The sequence below is a fragment of the Heteronotia binoei genome, chromosome 7 (assembly GCF_032191835.1).
Source record: "Heteronotia binoei isolate CCM8104 ecotype False Entrance Well chromosome 7, APGP_CSIRO_Hbin_v1, whole genome shotgun sequence".
Classification (NCBI taxonomy): domain Eukaryota; kingdom Metazoa; phylum Chordata; class Lepidosauria; order Squamata; family Gekkonidae; genus Heteronotia; species Heteronotia binoei.
The window spans coordinates 88,394,264-88,410,405 of NC_083229.1; the positions used below are offsets into that span (position 1 = coordinate 88,394,264).

General features: G+C 42.0%; 1 protein-coding gene across 1 annotated transcript in view; it reads right to left on the bottom strand.

The window, feature by feature from the left end:
• The window catches only part of PIEZO2 (piezo type mechanosensitive ion channel component 2), a 399,620-nt gene extending 386,103 nt beyond the window's left edge, over window positions 1–13,517 (bottom strand). Inside the window, exon 1 of the mRNA XM_060244021.1 lies at window positions 12,954–13,517. Coding sequence (XP_060100004.1) covers window positions 12,954–13,017 — 64 coding nt within the window. The 5' untranslated portion in view covers window positions 13,018–13,517. The remainder of the gene's footprint in view (window positions 1–12,953) is intronic.
• Between the last annotated feature and the right edge of the window lie 2,625 nt (window positions 13,518–16,142).

A 16,142-nucleotide genomic window follows, 5' to 3' on the forward strand; every position in this document is an offset into this window, starting at 1 on the left:
CCAGTCATCTATACTTTACCTCCACCAAGCTGAATACTCATTTTACCAACCTCGGAAGGATGGAAGGTTGAGTCAACCTTCAGTGGCTACCTTAAACCAGCTTCTGCCAGGATCTAACTCAGGTCATGAACAGAGCTTGGACTGCAATACTGCAGCTTATCACTCTGCACCATGGGGCTACTATTTGCACAAGTATGCCCTAGCAAATGTCACAGCTCTTATATGGTTGGGGGGATTACTAGGATGAATAGGAGTAGGTGGCAGCAGTGAACCCCCTTGTCCACAACAAGGGGGATGGTGCATGGGGCTTTGCTACCCTGGCATGTGGGGAAGCCAGCTAACATGAGTACCCCATTCTAGCTGACTATGCATGGAGCAAAGCCTCAGGTGAACCTGAAACTCCTTCTAGCCCTATCCAGTAATTCTCTTCATAAGGGGCTTGAACCAGGAACCCTGGATGTGCTATCCCTGTGTATTTAGTCTTTCTCTGCAGTTCTCCTTGCCCCGCTATACACGGCTGTCACTGTTGCCAGTGTTGAATGCCCTATGCTTTGTCTTGTTCCTAAATGCCTCGTTCAATATGTGGTTAGAGGTATTCTCACAAGGTATTGAGGTCAAATCCATCCTCTTCTTTTGTTCAACAACTGATGAGGGTGTTGCTTCCAAAATGCTGCTGCCAGTTTATTGTCTTATATAATCAACAGGTATTCCTCTGAATTTACTTATTCTTCCAGGCAATTTGACAAATCCTTCTTACTGGTATCTGCTTCCCTATTGTGTTGTGATAACAGCAACAATTATACTCCTTTAAATCTTTACATTGAAAGATAAAACAAGCATGTAGCTGTACCATATGAATGCAGAACACATTAAACAGTTGTGAATATTCTGGAATGTTTGAATGATGTCAAAAACAACAACAATCCTTTTAGTATTGCTAGTTGTTCTATTTTCCCAAAGTTTCAATAGTACAGCATTGTTTTATTACAGACAGCATTACCAGAGACAAGATAATAATCAAGTTCCATATACTACTGGAAAAGATAGTAAACAAAATATATTAAATTATCACAGAAATGTGAAATATGGATTAGTTTTCCAGAAGAAAAAAAACCTATTTCTGTCATTGCACAATCAGGACAGGTAAAAAATGATTTTAAAAAATTGTTTCAGATTTGTCTTATTTAAGTTTCTTTCAACTGAATTATTAAAAATCAATTTATATAAAATGTCCTAGGGGTGGGAACAATGTTTTAAATTAAATAGCATTTAGCTTGAACTGATTAAAGCCTACACTTTAACCTTCAAAAAACAGAATCCATGACCCTTAACAAAACTACTAAAGTAAGCCTGCTTTTCAGGGTTACAGAGTGAATCTCAAAAAGAAATATCTGGATTTTAAAGTTAAAAATTATAAACAAGACACAATAAATTACTGTTGTGGAAAATTATGTACACTGATGATTATAAACCAAACAACTTAAATAATCAGGGCCCGATTAAATAAAATTAAGCCATTTTGAGTTCCATTTTAGTCAAGGGAGACAGTTAGCCTGCTGACTTTTCTTGCACATTAACTAAAAATGGAACTCAAACATACTTCATTTTAGAAGGATAGCACACATTCACTTTCCTTCTCATGCAGAAACAGTCTTCTGCCCATTAATTATTAGCTCTAGGTATGTTTACATGTATATTAAGAATGTAGCACCATTAATTTATATTGTAATTTAAATGTTAATCTAATCGCTGGTTTAAGAAATGTATTTTAATGGTTATGTTGTATTTATTGTTACATCAAGGTGTGACCCACCATGTCCCGTAAGCCGCCCTGAGGCCCAGATTGCTCGAAGGTACGGGCTGGGTTGTCACCAGTATGCTGATGACACCTAGCTCTATCTACTTATGGACGGCCGACCAGCCTCCGCCCCAGAAAATCTAGACCGGGCATTACAGGAAGTGGCTGGGTGGCTCAGACTGAGCGGGCTGAGGCTAAATCCAGCGAAGACAGAGGTCCTTTGCTTGGGTCGTCGGGGCCCAGGGAGGGAAATCCCCCTACCAGCTTTTGAGGGTGCGCCGCTGATAGCGGCGGACAAGGTCAAAAGCCTGGGGGTACTATTGGAGCCCTCCTTAACGATGGAGGCTCAGATAGCAGCCACTGCCAAGTCCGCATTTTTTCACCTTAGGCGGGCAAGGCAGTTGGCTCCCTTCCTGGAACGTGACGATCTAGCAACAGTGATCCATGCCACGGTCACCTCGAGGTTGGACTACTGCAATGCTCTCTACATGGGGCTGCCTTTGTGCCGAACCCGAAAGCTGCAGCTAGTGCAGAATGCCGTGGCCCGGCTGTTGTTAGGGCTCCCAAGAAGGGAGCACATCCGGCCGGGGCTCCGGGACCTGCACTGGCTGCCGATAGCTTACCGAGTCCGGTACAAGGTGCTGGTTATTACCTTTAAAGCCCTATATGGCCTAGGACCTGCCTACCTGAAGGACCGTCTCTCCCCACATGTTCCCCAGAGAGTACTGAGATCGGGAACTCAAAATCTCTTAGATATCCCCGGGCCAAAGGAAGCCCGCTTAAAATCGACAAGGGACCAGGCCTTTTCTATTATGGCCCCCTCCTGGTGGAACCAGCTGCCGGAAGAGGTGAGGGCCCTGCGGGACCTCGCCCAGTTCCACAGGGCCTGTAAGACAACCCTCTTCCGGCTGGCCTATGACTAGCTGGTACAAGAAACTGAGCGTAGTTATACTGGATGTCTGCTGCCCCCAAAGTTTTAAATGTTTTAAATGGTTCAATGTTTTAAATGATTTAATGTTTAAATTTAATGCTCTATGTTTAACGCCTATTTATGTTAGATTCCTGTGCTGTAAGCCGCCCTGAGCCACTTGTTGGGAAGGGCGGGATAGAAGTCATAAAATAAATAAATAAATAAATAAATAAAATAAAAAGTTGTTGTTATTTATTATTATTATTATTATTATTATTATTATTATTATTATTATTATTATTATTATTATTATTATTATTATTGGCACAGGCCTGGAAAGCCCAGTTTGGTTTGGGGCTCACAAACCAGGCAGTCTGAACCGAACCCCCAAGCCAAAAACCCTGCCCAAACTGAACTGGTTTGGGTTCCCTGACAACATGCTCATATCACTTCTGTGTGCTGCCCACATCATCTGGACATGCTGCAAGTGCATTGCCCCCTAGAGCACTCATGTCATTTCTGGATGATGTGGGAGCACAGGGGGCAGCATCCGATGCCACTGGGAAGTGGTGCGGGCACATTAAAGGGCCAAACACTCAAACTGAGCAGAAGCTCAGTGAGTTGTTTGGGGGAAGGCAATTTTTCAAACCATGGTTTGGGGTTTGTGAACTGGGCAAAGTTTGGCCTGGACTTTGGTCCAAGTTCAGATCTGTGCCCATCCCTAATTAGCTCCTTAGATCCAGTAAAGTCAATTGGCTTAAGAAGGGTGTGATTCTGCTTAGGATGGCACTCTCATTCATCAGTTTAGTCTCTTTGCATATATTGAGTTATCTCAAAGGAACAGGGTTACCAATCTGCAGGTGGAAGCAGAGGATCCCCCGGTTTGGATGCCCTCCCCCCTGCTTCAGGGTCATCAGAAAGATGGGGGGGAGAATGTCTGCTGGGTACTCCGGGGGGGGGCTGTTTTTTGAGTTAGAGGCACCAAATTTTCAGCATAGCTTCAGTGCCTCTCCCCAAAGTACCGTTCAAGTTTCAAAAGGTTTGGACCAGAGGGTCCAATTCCATGAGCACCAAAAGAAGGTGCCCCAATCCTTCATTATTTCCAATGGAGGGAAGGCATTTAAAAGGTGTGCAGTCCCTTTAAATGTGATGGCCAGAACTTCCTTTGGAGTTCAATTATACTTGTCATAACCTTGCTCCTGGCTTCACCCCCAAAGTCCCCAGATATTTCTTGAATTGGACTTGGCAACCCTTCAAAGGGAAAACTATACATTTCAAAATTATATATTTTGTTTCTAAGCAGAAAATGCTGTAGTGAAAAAGCATGCTGACTGTATGCTAAACAGTTTTAGGTTATGTCCCAGGTTCTATAAGGGCTCTATTTAGTTGCAAACCATTATATTTCAATTAGCATGCCTCCTTATTTAGAAAATACAGAAACTTGATTTAAGCAGTCTGTTTCCGCTTTAGTGATTTTAAATTGAGTTGATTTATCTCACTCTAACCTGTAAAAGAATAGCCATGGCAACCTTTCCAGACCACAAGCTTTTTAAAATTTTGCATATAATGGTTTAAATTCTGCATTGCTTGAACTGATTAGCATTAATTTCTAAACACCATTTGTTCTTACTTCCAATAAACAGCCTAAGAGAATCATTAGCCATTCAGAGAAGCCTTTGTGGGGCTGCACCCCTTTGAATCAAGGTACAGAGAACAACATGTTTGAATGTGCCACCATAAAAAAAAAGACAAGCATGTCAGCAAGTAGGATAGACTCGGCCCCAACCTAAAGAGAAGGCTAAAAAGCTATTACACAGGGATATGATGGTCTACACTCCTACCTCAAAATTTAGCTTTCCTCAAATTTCTTGGATGTTTCTCTCAAGTTCAAAACATGCAACACAAACACACCTCACAATATCACTTTTTACAAATTCTAATTCCATTTATCTGATGAAGTGGGCATGCATATGAAAGCTTATATCCAGAATTAAACTTTGTTGGTCTTAAAGGTGCCATGACTAAAATTAAAATATGTATATATGTTTAATTCCAATTCAAATGTGTATATATTTATTCAGCTATTTCTCAAATTATCATGTCTGAAAATGATTACAAAAAACGAGTGCAATGTAATAAAACAGCAAATAAAATGCAAGCAGCATAAGATAGGAGCCAACACAAAACATAACTAAAATCATATGAAACATTAATACTAAGGTTGCTAAGTCCAAGTTGGGAAATTCCTGGAGACTTAGCAGTGGAGCCTGGGGAGAGGGTTCAGCAAAAATGGGATGCCACTGAGTCCAGTCTCCAAGGATGCCATTTTTTCCAGGGGAATTGATTCCTGTACTCTAGAGTGGGAATTCCAGGGGAACTTCAGGCCTCACCAGGAGGCTAGCAAAGTTAACAAAAAGCATCATAGCACATTTAAAAAAATTCCAATGAAAGCAAATTACAAAATAATTTGTAATACTAATCAAAAGAACATGCAACACACACACAAAAAAAAAATGGTTTTAACTAGGGTTGCCCGGTCAACTTACCTAACCAGCCAGGGTCTCCCAATGTCCTTCCAGAAGACTAGAAATGATGTTGGCCATGTTGGGACATATTTGCGGTTGGGGTTGACACTCTGGTTTTTGGGCAAACCCTATGGTAAATTTAGCCTCAAACCACAGAGTTTGCCCAAAATCCAGAGCATCACCCCCAACTGGAAGCACGCCTGAAACTAGAAGTGCGCCCAAAACCAAAAGTAGGCCCAAAAATGTCAGTTTGAGTGGGATTTTCCCCTGCTGGCCAGCTGGCCGACAGCATGCAAGACCCTGCAAAAGCAGGGGCTCCCTGGCTCCCTCTAAGGGCTTACAACCCTAATTTTAACCTAAAAAATAAACTAAGAGGTGAATTAATCTCATGGGGGACAGGGACATTCCACAACCAAGGCACCACCGCCGAATATAACCTGTCTCTGGTTTCTACCTAGCTTTTTTCCAAAGATGGACACACAGAGAGCAATTTTAATTGGCAAGCAGATTGAGGTGAGAAACAGTCCCAAGCATGGTACTCTAGTGTCAGGCCAGGTAGGGCTTTAAAGGTAAGAAGCAGCACTTTTGGATTTCAGCCACAAACAAACTGGCAGCCAATGATGAAGTTCCTTTAGCAGTGGCAAATCTATCACTCACTTCAGCTTATCATCTTTGCCTACTGCATAGGGATCTGGTCAACCCCAGACTCCCAGCAAGACATCCAATATTAATGAGAGACACAGAATGTATGGCTGGAATTCACTGCTTGAATATTGCTGAGGGTTCCACAAAGAAAGACTGATTTCAATCAAAGCAGATTAAGTCATTATTTAAATCACACAAGGAGAAATTCAAACCAATGACTTAAATTAATTTTTTCCATTATTATTTAGATACTTCCTAAATAACGTGTTGCAATTGTCAGTATAACCAGAAAACCATATTCAATTAAAGCTAAATCTAAAGGTGCTTTCTTTGTATTTCTCCCATGGGATTCAGGGAATGGGGGGAAGGAAGCTGTGGCTCTTTCCTTCCTTCTCCAGGAGACTGGGGGAGGGAGCCTCAGCCAACAGAAGGAAGAGAGGCTTACTCAGTAGCTCTGTTGTACAATTGAGAGAGCCTGGAGAGCTCTACTTTTTCCCCTTCCTCCCAAAGGAAGGAGCATCAGCCAATTGAGAAAACAGATGTTTTGCACTGTAGCTCCTGTGTGATTGAGGAAGCCTTGCAAAGCAAGCTGTTATGCAGAAGGAAGCAACAGACAGGCAGAAGGAAGCAGATGACAGCCAGTTGCTCAGGGGCCTGATAGGAGCCCTCCAGGAGCCTGATTCAGCCCCCAGGCCGCATGTTTGATACTCCTGCCCTAGAGTGTACTCAGTTTCAAGGGGTTTAGATTGGAGTAACTCTGTATAGGGCTGCTGCTAAATGTTTAGCAATGCCACTCTTTTAGACAACTATATGCATTGTTTCTTTTAAAATTAACTTAATACTCATGATCCCAAAGACAAACTCTCTTACATCCTCTTACAGTTGGGAACAGTGATCATAACGCTATTAGTTTAGCATTTATGTAAATAGGGAGTTGCCCTAAAAGATTAACACAACCACATTCCACTTTAGAAGGGATAGTTTCTCCCAAATGAGGGGGTTTGTGAAGAAGAAATTGAAAAGAAAGGCAAGGAAGCTCAAATCCCTTCAGGAAACTTATATAAACACTACTTATATAAACACTACAGCACTGGAAGCTCAGATAAAATGTATACTACAGGTTAGGAAAGGTACAAAAAAAAAAAGCCTGCATGGTTAACAAACAAAGTAATGGAAGCAGTAAAAGGTAAGGATTCCTTTAATCAGTGGAAGGCTAGTCCATGTGAGGTAAAGCTGGTAATCAGACAGGCAAAAAGGGACTATGAAGAACATATTGCAAAAAACAAATACCAATAATACATTAGAAGCAGAAAACCAATCAGGGAGGCAGTGGGGCCTTGGATGACCAAGGAGTAAAAGGATTACTAAAGGATGATAGAAAAATGGCAGAGAAGCTGAATGTGGGGTTTGGGGGTTTTTGCCTGTCTTCACTGTCAAAGATGGGAGGTGCTTGCCCGCTCCAGAACTACTGATTTTGGGAGGGGTTTTAAAAGGCCTGAGTTGGATTGAGGTGGCAAGAGGGGAGGTCCTACAACTGATGGACAAATTAAAAACTGACAAATCACCAGGTCCAGTAGGCATACATCAAGAGTTCTTAGAGAACTCAAAGGTGAACTGGATCTCCTGATAAAAGTATGCCATCTATCACTAAAATCTTCCTTCATTCCCAAGGACTGGGAGGTAGCTAATGTAACCCCCATCTATAAAAAAGGGTTACAGAGGAGATCCAGAAAATTACAGACTGGTCAGACTAATGCTGATAGCATATAAATTGATGCAATCTGCTATTAAAGATAAAATCAGCAGGCAGATTGATAAACAAAAGCTACTGAGGAAGAATTAACATGGATTCTGTAAAGAAAGATCTTCTCTCATTAAGAGTTCTTTGAAGGGGTGAACAAACATGTGGACCAGGATGTTGTTTATTTCAATTTCCAGAAAGCTTTCAATAAAATTCCTTATCAAAGACTCTTAAGTAAATTCAGCTGTCAAAAAGACAAACCCTCTTGTGGATTAAAACCTGGTTAATTAATAGGAAACAGGAAGTGACTATAAATGGGCAGTTTTCACAGTGGAATGTGGTAAGCAGTGGGTACCGCAGGGCTTGGTACTGGGTCTGGTGCTTTTTAACTTGTTCATTAATGATTTGGAGTTGGTAGTAAGCAGTCAAGTGGCTAAGTTTGTGGATGACGCCAAATTGTTCAGGGAGGCGAGAACCAAGAGGGACTGTAGGTTCATCCAAAGGGATCTGTCATGCCTGGGCAAGTGGGCATCACTGTGCCAAATTAGAATCAATGTGGGCAAGTGCAAAGTAATGCACATTGGAGCAAAAACAAAAAACAAAAACCCTAACCATAAATATATGCTGATGAGGTCCAAACTGGCAGTAACTGATCAGAAGAGAGATCCTGAAGTCATGGTAAATAACTCACTGAAGATGTCAACTCATTGTGTGACAGCAATAAAAAGGCATATACTATGATGGGAATTATTAGGAAGGAGATTAGAAACAAATCAGCCAGTATCTTAATGCCTCTGTATAAATCTATGCTGTGGTCTCATTTGGAATACTGTGCACAGTTCTGGCTGCCGTTCCTGAAAAAAGATATTATAGCATTGGAAAAGGTACAGAAAAAGGCAATTAAAATGATTAAGGAAATGCAACATCTTCCCTGTGAAAAAGGTTAAAGATGTTAAGGCTTTTTAGCTTGGAGAAACAATGACTGAGGGGTGACAGCATTAGCACTTTTATTAATTTAATTTAATTTTAAAACTTAAGCAGATTTTTAATTAAATGTTCATGTTGTTTAACTGTAATTTTATCTATCTGTATAGCTAAACTTGAATTGTGTTGTTAGCCGCCCTGAGCCTGCCCCGGCGGGGAGGGCGGGATATAAATAAAATTTTGTTGTTGTTGTTGTTGACATAATAGAAGTTTACAACATTATACATGGGATAGAGAAGGCAGAGATATAAGTACTTTTCTTCCTCTCTCCCAATACAAGAACTCGTGGGCACTGTATGAAATTAATGAGCAGTAGGTTTAGAATAGAAATGGAGTACATCTTCACCCAAAAAGTAATTAATATGTGGATTTCACTGCTGCAGAAATTGATGGCAGCTACAGGCATAGGCAACTTCAGGAGAGGACTGGATAAACATATGGAGCAGAAGTCCATTAGTAGTTTTTAGCCACATGGAGCAGTGATGCTTTGTATGCTTGGTTTGGGGGCACAACAGTGAGAGGGCTTCAAGTTCTGACTCTGAATTTGGGCCACTGTGTGACACAGAGTGTTGGACTGGATGGGTCACTGCCTAATCCAATATGCCTTCTTATATTCCTGCAGTAAGGAAAGCTACATTTTAAACACACAGCACCTTCCCATTCCAGAGTACACAGGCAGCCTGCACATCTTAGAAGTCCATTCTTAGCATCACGTGTAGCATCATAGGTTGTTGTTCTCACAGCACATCTACAGTTCTTTTTGCTATTACTGCTGGGACTAAATCGGTGTGTATCAAAATACACTAGGTTTAACTGGATTGTAGATCAGAGTATCTTGAACTTGGGGCTTGCTACCAGAAATTACAAATCACTGACAGGATTCTCACATAAACAAAATGTGCAGTTGGAGTCAATGGGACGCATACGCTGTTCCACGGAGCAACCAAGCTGCCTCTCATTACCAACCACAATGCAGGAATTAGGCATATCCTTGTCTCATTAAGGGAAGTGCCAAAAATGCAACATCAAGTCACTGTACACATTAACAAAGTGTAAATACAGTCAATGTAGATCTTGATAACTTGACTCATAGAGTAGGAGCTGGATTATGTAGAACAGCTAGTTTTGCCACTTTATGAGTAGTGCATCTATTTAACCTTGTTTTGAATTTGCATCATTCCAACGATACAAAAGTATTTCCATGCTTCTATGCAACACTATTTCCAAGCTTATCTCTCCAGGAGAGTGCTTACAGTAAAAGCTGCTGCAACCAGACAATCATAACTCAAGAATTTACTAGCCTGTTCTGGAGATATATATCAGAGTGTGGATCTCTTCAAATTACTAATTTGTCAGGGTTTGTTTGTGGCAAGATTGAAAGATGCTAGACCACAAATGTTTATGTTAGAACAAAAAATGTAAGTCTTTAAAGTGCCACAAGACTCCTGTTCAGTTTGTGCAGCACAGTTTTCGCACCAGACTAGCATGGCTTTCCCTTCCACCCCTGGAACTGAAACCCTGAACTAACAGCTAGGAGATCACAAAAAATGATGTGAAGGGCTTATACGTGACTATGGACTTCAGGGAAGATGGCCTACCACACTAATGGGGTTCACAGATGATCACTTGTGTTTGTAAGTAAAATTCTCATTTGTCAGCATTTCACCAGAGACAATTTACCACAAACTAGGCATTCTGTCTTTTGGATGTTACAAAAATGAAATCAAAGAACTTCACTAAAATCATTGGGAAAGGCATAAATGAACAGATATCGCCCAGTCAGAAATTAATCGGGGGGAGGGAAATCAAATGGAGGATTGTGTCCATGTGGATATTACAAATACTTTAAGGCCTCTAAGGCAGAGTGTCTCCATCAGAACATTTCTCATGCAACAGATAAATAAAACAACAATTACAATTAGGCTTAATAGCGGGCAGTTTTGGGAAGACTCCAATGCTTATATATGAGATATGAGTAAACCTGGAAGTACTTGGGGATAATAAGCACACTGCGAAATGTGCAATAGTTTTGACAGTCTCATCTGTCTGCTTCAGCTGTAGAAAGCCCTTAATATTTGGATGGGCAAATGAACACAATGATTAGGAAGTCGAGTTACACCCTTCTAAGCCTTTTGACCCTGACAGATTTAGAAGGGTGTAACTCTGTTTAGGATAGCACTGTTAATGAGATCCGGATTATCAGGATTTGCAAACACTTGATCTGAGCACAGTGAGGTTGTGTTTCCTGATCCAGCACAGTGGGAAGGAACTTCTCCTCAGGGGTTCATTTAACCAAGCCAGTGTTGAGTACACTGTGGATCATAAAGTATTTGCCCCATGCATAATTATTTATCAAAAAACACAGCTTGCTTCCTTTATGCTAAAATGGCTTGTCACAGAGGATTAATTTTATTATACTTGACCATCAGGCAAAAACTGTGCTTCATTTAAAATACAGGTTGGAGACTACAAATCTGGCATTCAGCATATCAGATGCATTTATGCAAGAAACATAATAACAAGAGGATGTGCAGGTTCTTTCTCTCCTGTCTGCAGATGATGCTTTACAAAGGAAACAGAATTGTGGAGTAGACAGAAGACACTAAGGTGAAAAAAAAGAGTATCAAGCAAACAACAGTTCAGCACCTGAGCAAAAGCTTCCACCCACCAAGTCCTGTGCTATTGAAAGACCTGCCAGGAGTTCAAACGTTGAAGAGTTTTCGCGGGGGGGGGGGGGGGGGAGTTGACAAAGTTCTCTAGACACACTTTGAGCGGTAAATGACTGTAACTACCTTGTGCCCATAGGCAGTTTACTTTCAAGTCTGTGATTACATGAATTCACAAGAAAATGCTGGGGCGCCTGGCAGATACAATGTGACCTTCTCAAAAAAAATTATTTATTTCTATTTTTCATACACCAGTTATCTATATCAGTCAGTGAAACAGAATTTTATATTGTGAAGTTTGGTCTCAACTTCCTGTTTGCCTATTCAAAGTGAATTACAAAGGCGAGAAGAGACATTTGGGTCAGGGACGGAGGAGGAAGAAGAGGGTCTCTCTCTCTCTCTCCCAGATGAAATTAAATCCCTTAATTTAGATAAGATGTTTTTTAAAAAGTTGCAAGAAATTATGTCGATTTCTCAACCAACAAGGAATTCCACACCGCCTCCTCATTATGTGGGATACGTAACCAGACAGTCACACTTCAAATATCTAAACAGGATTTATAATTACAGAGATCTAGATTCATGGAATGTAATCACACAACCTTTAAGTCACAGGCAAATCTACAAATGGCTTTACTCATACTAATAATTATAAAAGAATAAAGTAACTGACTGCAGCTTCATCTGTAATAAATATCTGCAGCTGAATATGCAATAATACAGTAGAATATTTCAGTACAGGAATGTGCCCCATTCTTAATGCTTTTTCTGCATCATATCAAGACTCTGATAAACCGGGTGTTATAAAGTTGAGTCTGAATCTGTTGACAGAATAAACACTTCTAGACAGCTGTACACCGAGTCTCCAACAGATGTTTTTATTCATCACCCTCATAATCTATCTTTTCAGTTTTGCAATATCAAAAGACAAAACCTTTTAATTCTTTCAATTTCTAATAAGGCAAACACAGACTAATAATAACTGCCAACAATTAGAGTCTAAAAAGAGCTACACTTCAATGATACAAGCAATTTGCAAGAACATTGCCTGTGCCTGCAATGCAACCATCTTACACTTTTTTTAACTCTTAAAAGCACAAATATTCGTTTGTGTAAAGTCATTTTCCCTCACATTCAGTGTTAACAAAGTATTAATTTAACATATATTCTATTGGAATCACTGGGTTATGCTTCCTTGACAGTGTATTCAGGGTTCCCCCTCCCCCAAGTTGCTTTAGTAAGTGTTTGCACAGGTGTTGTTTAAAACCCTGAGAGTATTCAGCTCATCACCTCAATTTTATAAATACTGAATCTTTTGCTAAACTAATGCACTGCCAACTTTTTAATCAACTGAATGAGTTTTGGAAATGTATTGCTTTATCTTTAATTCAAAGTAAATTGGCCCTAATGTTCAGTCAGGTGAGTGAAGTTTGAAGGGAATATGAAGTAAATGCAACACACAAGAGAGGCTATTCCTACATAAATGTGTACATAACACATCTGGGAAAAGTAACGTAAAAGTTGAATGAATAGCTGGAGGACAAAAGGTGCCTTCAGGGCGGCTTTTTAACCACTTAGACCACCTACAAACAGAATGTGGGTCTTAAATTAGCTGTCGTCGTGCGCTCTTCTCCCTCCCCCACGCCCCAGCCCTTCCTTTACCACCAAGGCAAACTTCACATACCAGTGACTAGACAGATGGGAAGTAGTAGTCTGAAGATCAATCCACACACCACTTCTGTTGCCATCGCTAGAAGATCGGAGCAAGCTTAGTCGCGAGGGGAACAAAGGAAAGCAGCGCTGCTGCTGCTGCTGCTACAGCAGGCACCAAGTCATCACTTTTAGGTCCACCCTGGTCGAGGGCTGGGGCAAGAGAGCATTTTCTCTACGCCGATCGCTTGTCAGAAGCCCCTCGACATCCCCGGAGCAGCCGGTCCCATAAAATCCGAGGCAAAGTGAAGCTCCGCGGCGGTTTCAGCTCAAGACGCTCCGTCGCCGCTGGAGATGTTTGAGGCTGTTTGTTGGAGCCCCTCTTTGCCCTGGCATGGAAACGCTGCCTCGGCAGCCTTCAAGTCCTCACCCGGAGCTGCCTAGCCCGCGCTTGCTCTGTAACCTAAGAGTTGACGAGCGAGATTCCCAGACATTACAACAGCCGCCACTCCGGCCCCAAGCAACGTGGTCCAAGGCAAGCCACCGGGCCAAGCGATGCCCGGCACTTACACGAGACGCATGGCCAGAGCATCCGAAGCGCCTGGCCACCACGAGTCAGAGGAGCGCCTCGCTCGTCGTTCTCTCCCTACTGCCGGCCACGAAGCTCCCAGCCAGCCGCAGCTCCCACTTTTGCCTACATTTCTGCACTTCAATGAAACTTTGCGTGGCCCCGCCTCGGCTGGGCGGTCCAGACGGACGGCTGGAACTCCTTTGCGCCAATCGCCAGCCGCGCGAAAGAAAGTCTGGGACTGGCAGGCGAGGCGACACGCCTCCTTGGCAGGCTTCTCGGTCTTCCCGGGGAGTGCGAGGAGGCTCGAGGCAGCTCGCGCCAGGAAGCTCCGAGGAGATGTGCTGATGGCCCTCGCCGTAGACCAGGTGCCGCCGCCCGCGTGCCCGGTGAGCTTCCTCCCTAAGCTCCAAGGGAATCCATTCCCACTTTCCCCACACCACCTCAATCATCTGAGGAGGGCAGAACAGGTAGGTTTAAGTAGGTTAGACGGCCAAAAATGTGAGCCGCCCCCCCCCCCAAAAAATTGGAGGGGACACCAGATGGGACAAAGAGACAAAATGTAGGGTTTTTATATCTGGTCTTGTCCTACCTGCCAATTTTAGCCTAATGTGTTTATATTCAGGGGTGCTGTATGCGCTGTATTGCAGTCTAGCTGCCTAAGGCTGCCTATCACTTCCTCTTCTCTGTCTTGGCCTTTCCATCATGGTCAACTTTACTTGTTTACTTTTTTCCCCTTTTGCTTAAAATGTAACCTTAAGAGTTGTGGTAAATGAATTCCCTACTTATGCTAAAATGTAGTGAGTCAGTACTGCTTAATTTGCAATGCTATCCTAAACAGTTACAACTTTTTAAGTCCATTTACTTCAGCAGATTTAGGTGTGACTTTCTTTAGGCTTGTGCTGCAAAAGTGTTTATGAGCAGGGCTTGGTTTGAGCAGGAACTCACAAGAACTCAGTTCCAGCTGGCTTGGTGTCAGGGGGTGCAGCCTAATATGCAGATAAGTTCCTGCTGGGCTTTTTCTACAAAAAAGTCCTGTGCAAAACAATGGTAATATCAGGGGGTTTGGCTTAATATGCTAATAAGTAACTGCTGAACTTTTTCTAAAAAAAAAGCCTTGCTTGTGACCATGTTATATGGCAGCCACTTATTAGTATGATCAATTTAAAAATAATAGGGGGCTTTATCCAAGAATATTCAGGCCTGTAGCCATTTCCCAGCACCCCAGGCCTCTCTACCTCTCCCCAAAAGTGTATCTCTTGCCTACTCCAATTAAGTCCAGCTGGCTTTCCCCTCCTGTGCCCTATGTCTCATGTGTTTTAAGAACTTGACCTGACCTGGGTAGCCCAGGCAGATCTCAGAAGCTAAGCAGGGTCAACTGTGGTTAGTACTTGGATGGGGAGACTTCCTTGCAATATCCAGTTGAAAGGGAGGGGCAGGCTCTATTCAGCCACCTCTCTGAATATCCTCCAGGCCCCCAGTAGGGGTAAGTCACCAGAGGTCAACGTGACTTGAGTGCAGACGCACACAGGGACACATAAAAAATAGTTGTAAACCTGCTGCACAGAGGAGGGTGGGCTAGAAATTGAACTAAATAAATAAGCAGTAGAACTTTTAGAAGCAATAATCCAAACTTTAAAAAAATAGGGATCAGGAATATACAGAAAACTTTATGGCAAGAAGAAATAAAATAAATCTCTTGGCTGTATGGGAATATATCTGTATGTCCACTTTCTGGATGGAGATACAATGGAATATTGTCATCTCTTTTCCAGCCCCTCAGATAAGCAGAGGAATAAACTGAATGGTCAAATGGCTTGAGAGGACAAACATGCATTGTTTCGTTTCCCCCAAAGCCCTTTGTCATGCAGAGTTCCCATATAAATTTCTTGTTAATGATAAATAATCAGCAATCTGAATGTGCCAGAATCCTGTCAGTTCTTAGCATTCACCCAGAAGTCCAAAGATTACAATTTTTTAATATAGTTTCAGAGTAGAAAGCTATATATGACTATACAGAATGCAGCGGCTCAGGTTCTTACAAAGACACTGATAACTTCACATGTACAACCTGTACTTTGCCAGCTACACTGACTCCAAGATGAGTACCAGGTCAGATTCAAGGTTTTGGTCTTGACAGCCAGGGGACCACTTCTCCTGTTATGTCCTCCAGAGAGCACTACTTTGAGGAGACCAACACCTGCTGGAAGTCCTGGCCTAAAGAGCATCCAGCTGTCCTCAACCAGAGCCAGGCCCTTCTCCCTAGCTGACTTGGTAGAAATATACTGGGGCCTGTGGGACTTGTTACAATTTCTCAGGGCCTGCAAGTCAGAGATATTCCTCCAAGTATATGGTTTGGGACAGCAACAGTTTTTAATGGTCTTAACAACTATCCAGCTTACTATTTTTCACCCCCTTTCCCTCCATGCTAATGTAAATTGCAGGTTCAGAAATTTGTATTATGGCACCATGTCGATATTAAGTTTTATGGATCAAGAATTTAGACTGATAAATGTATTTTATACGAATTTGTTGTGCACTGCCCTGAGCCGGCTCATAGGGAGGGCAGTACAGAAGCTTAATGAAATAAATATTGCCTATATGCCATTATATAGGTATTCATTACACAGTCATTTTATTTATTTTAAAAATGTA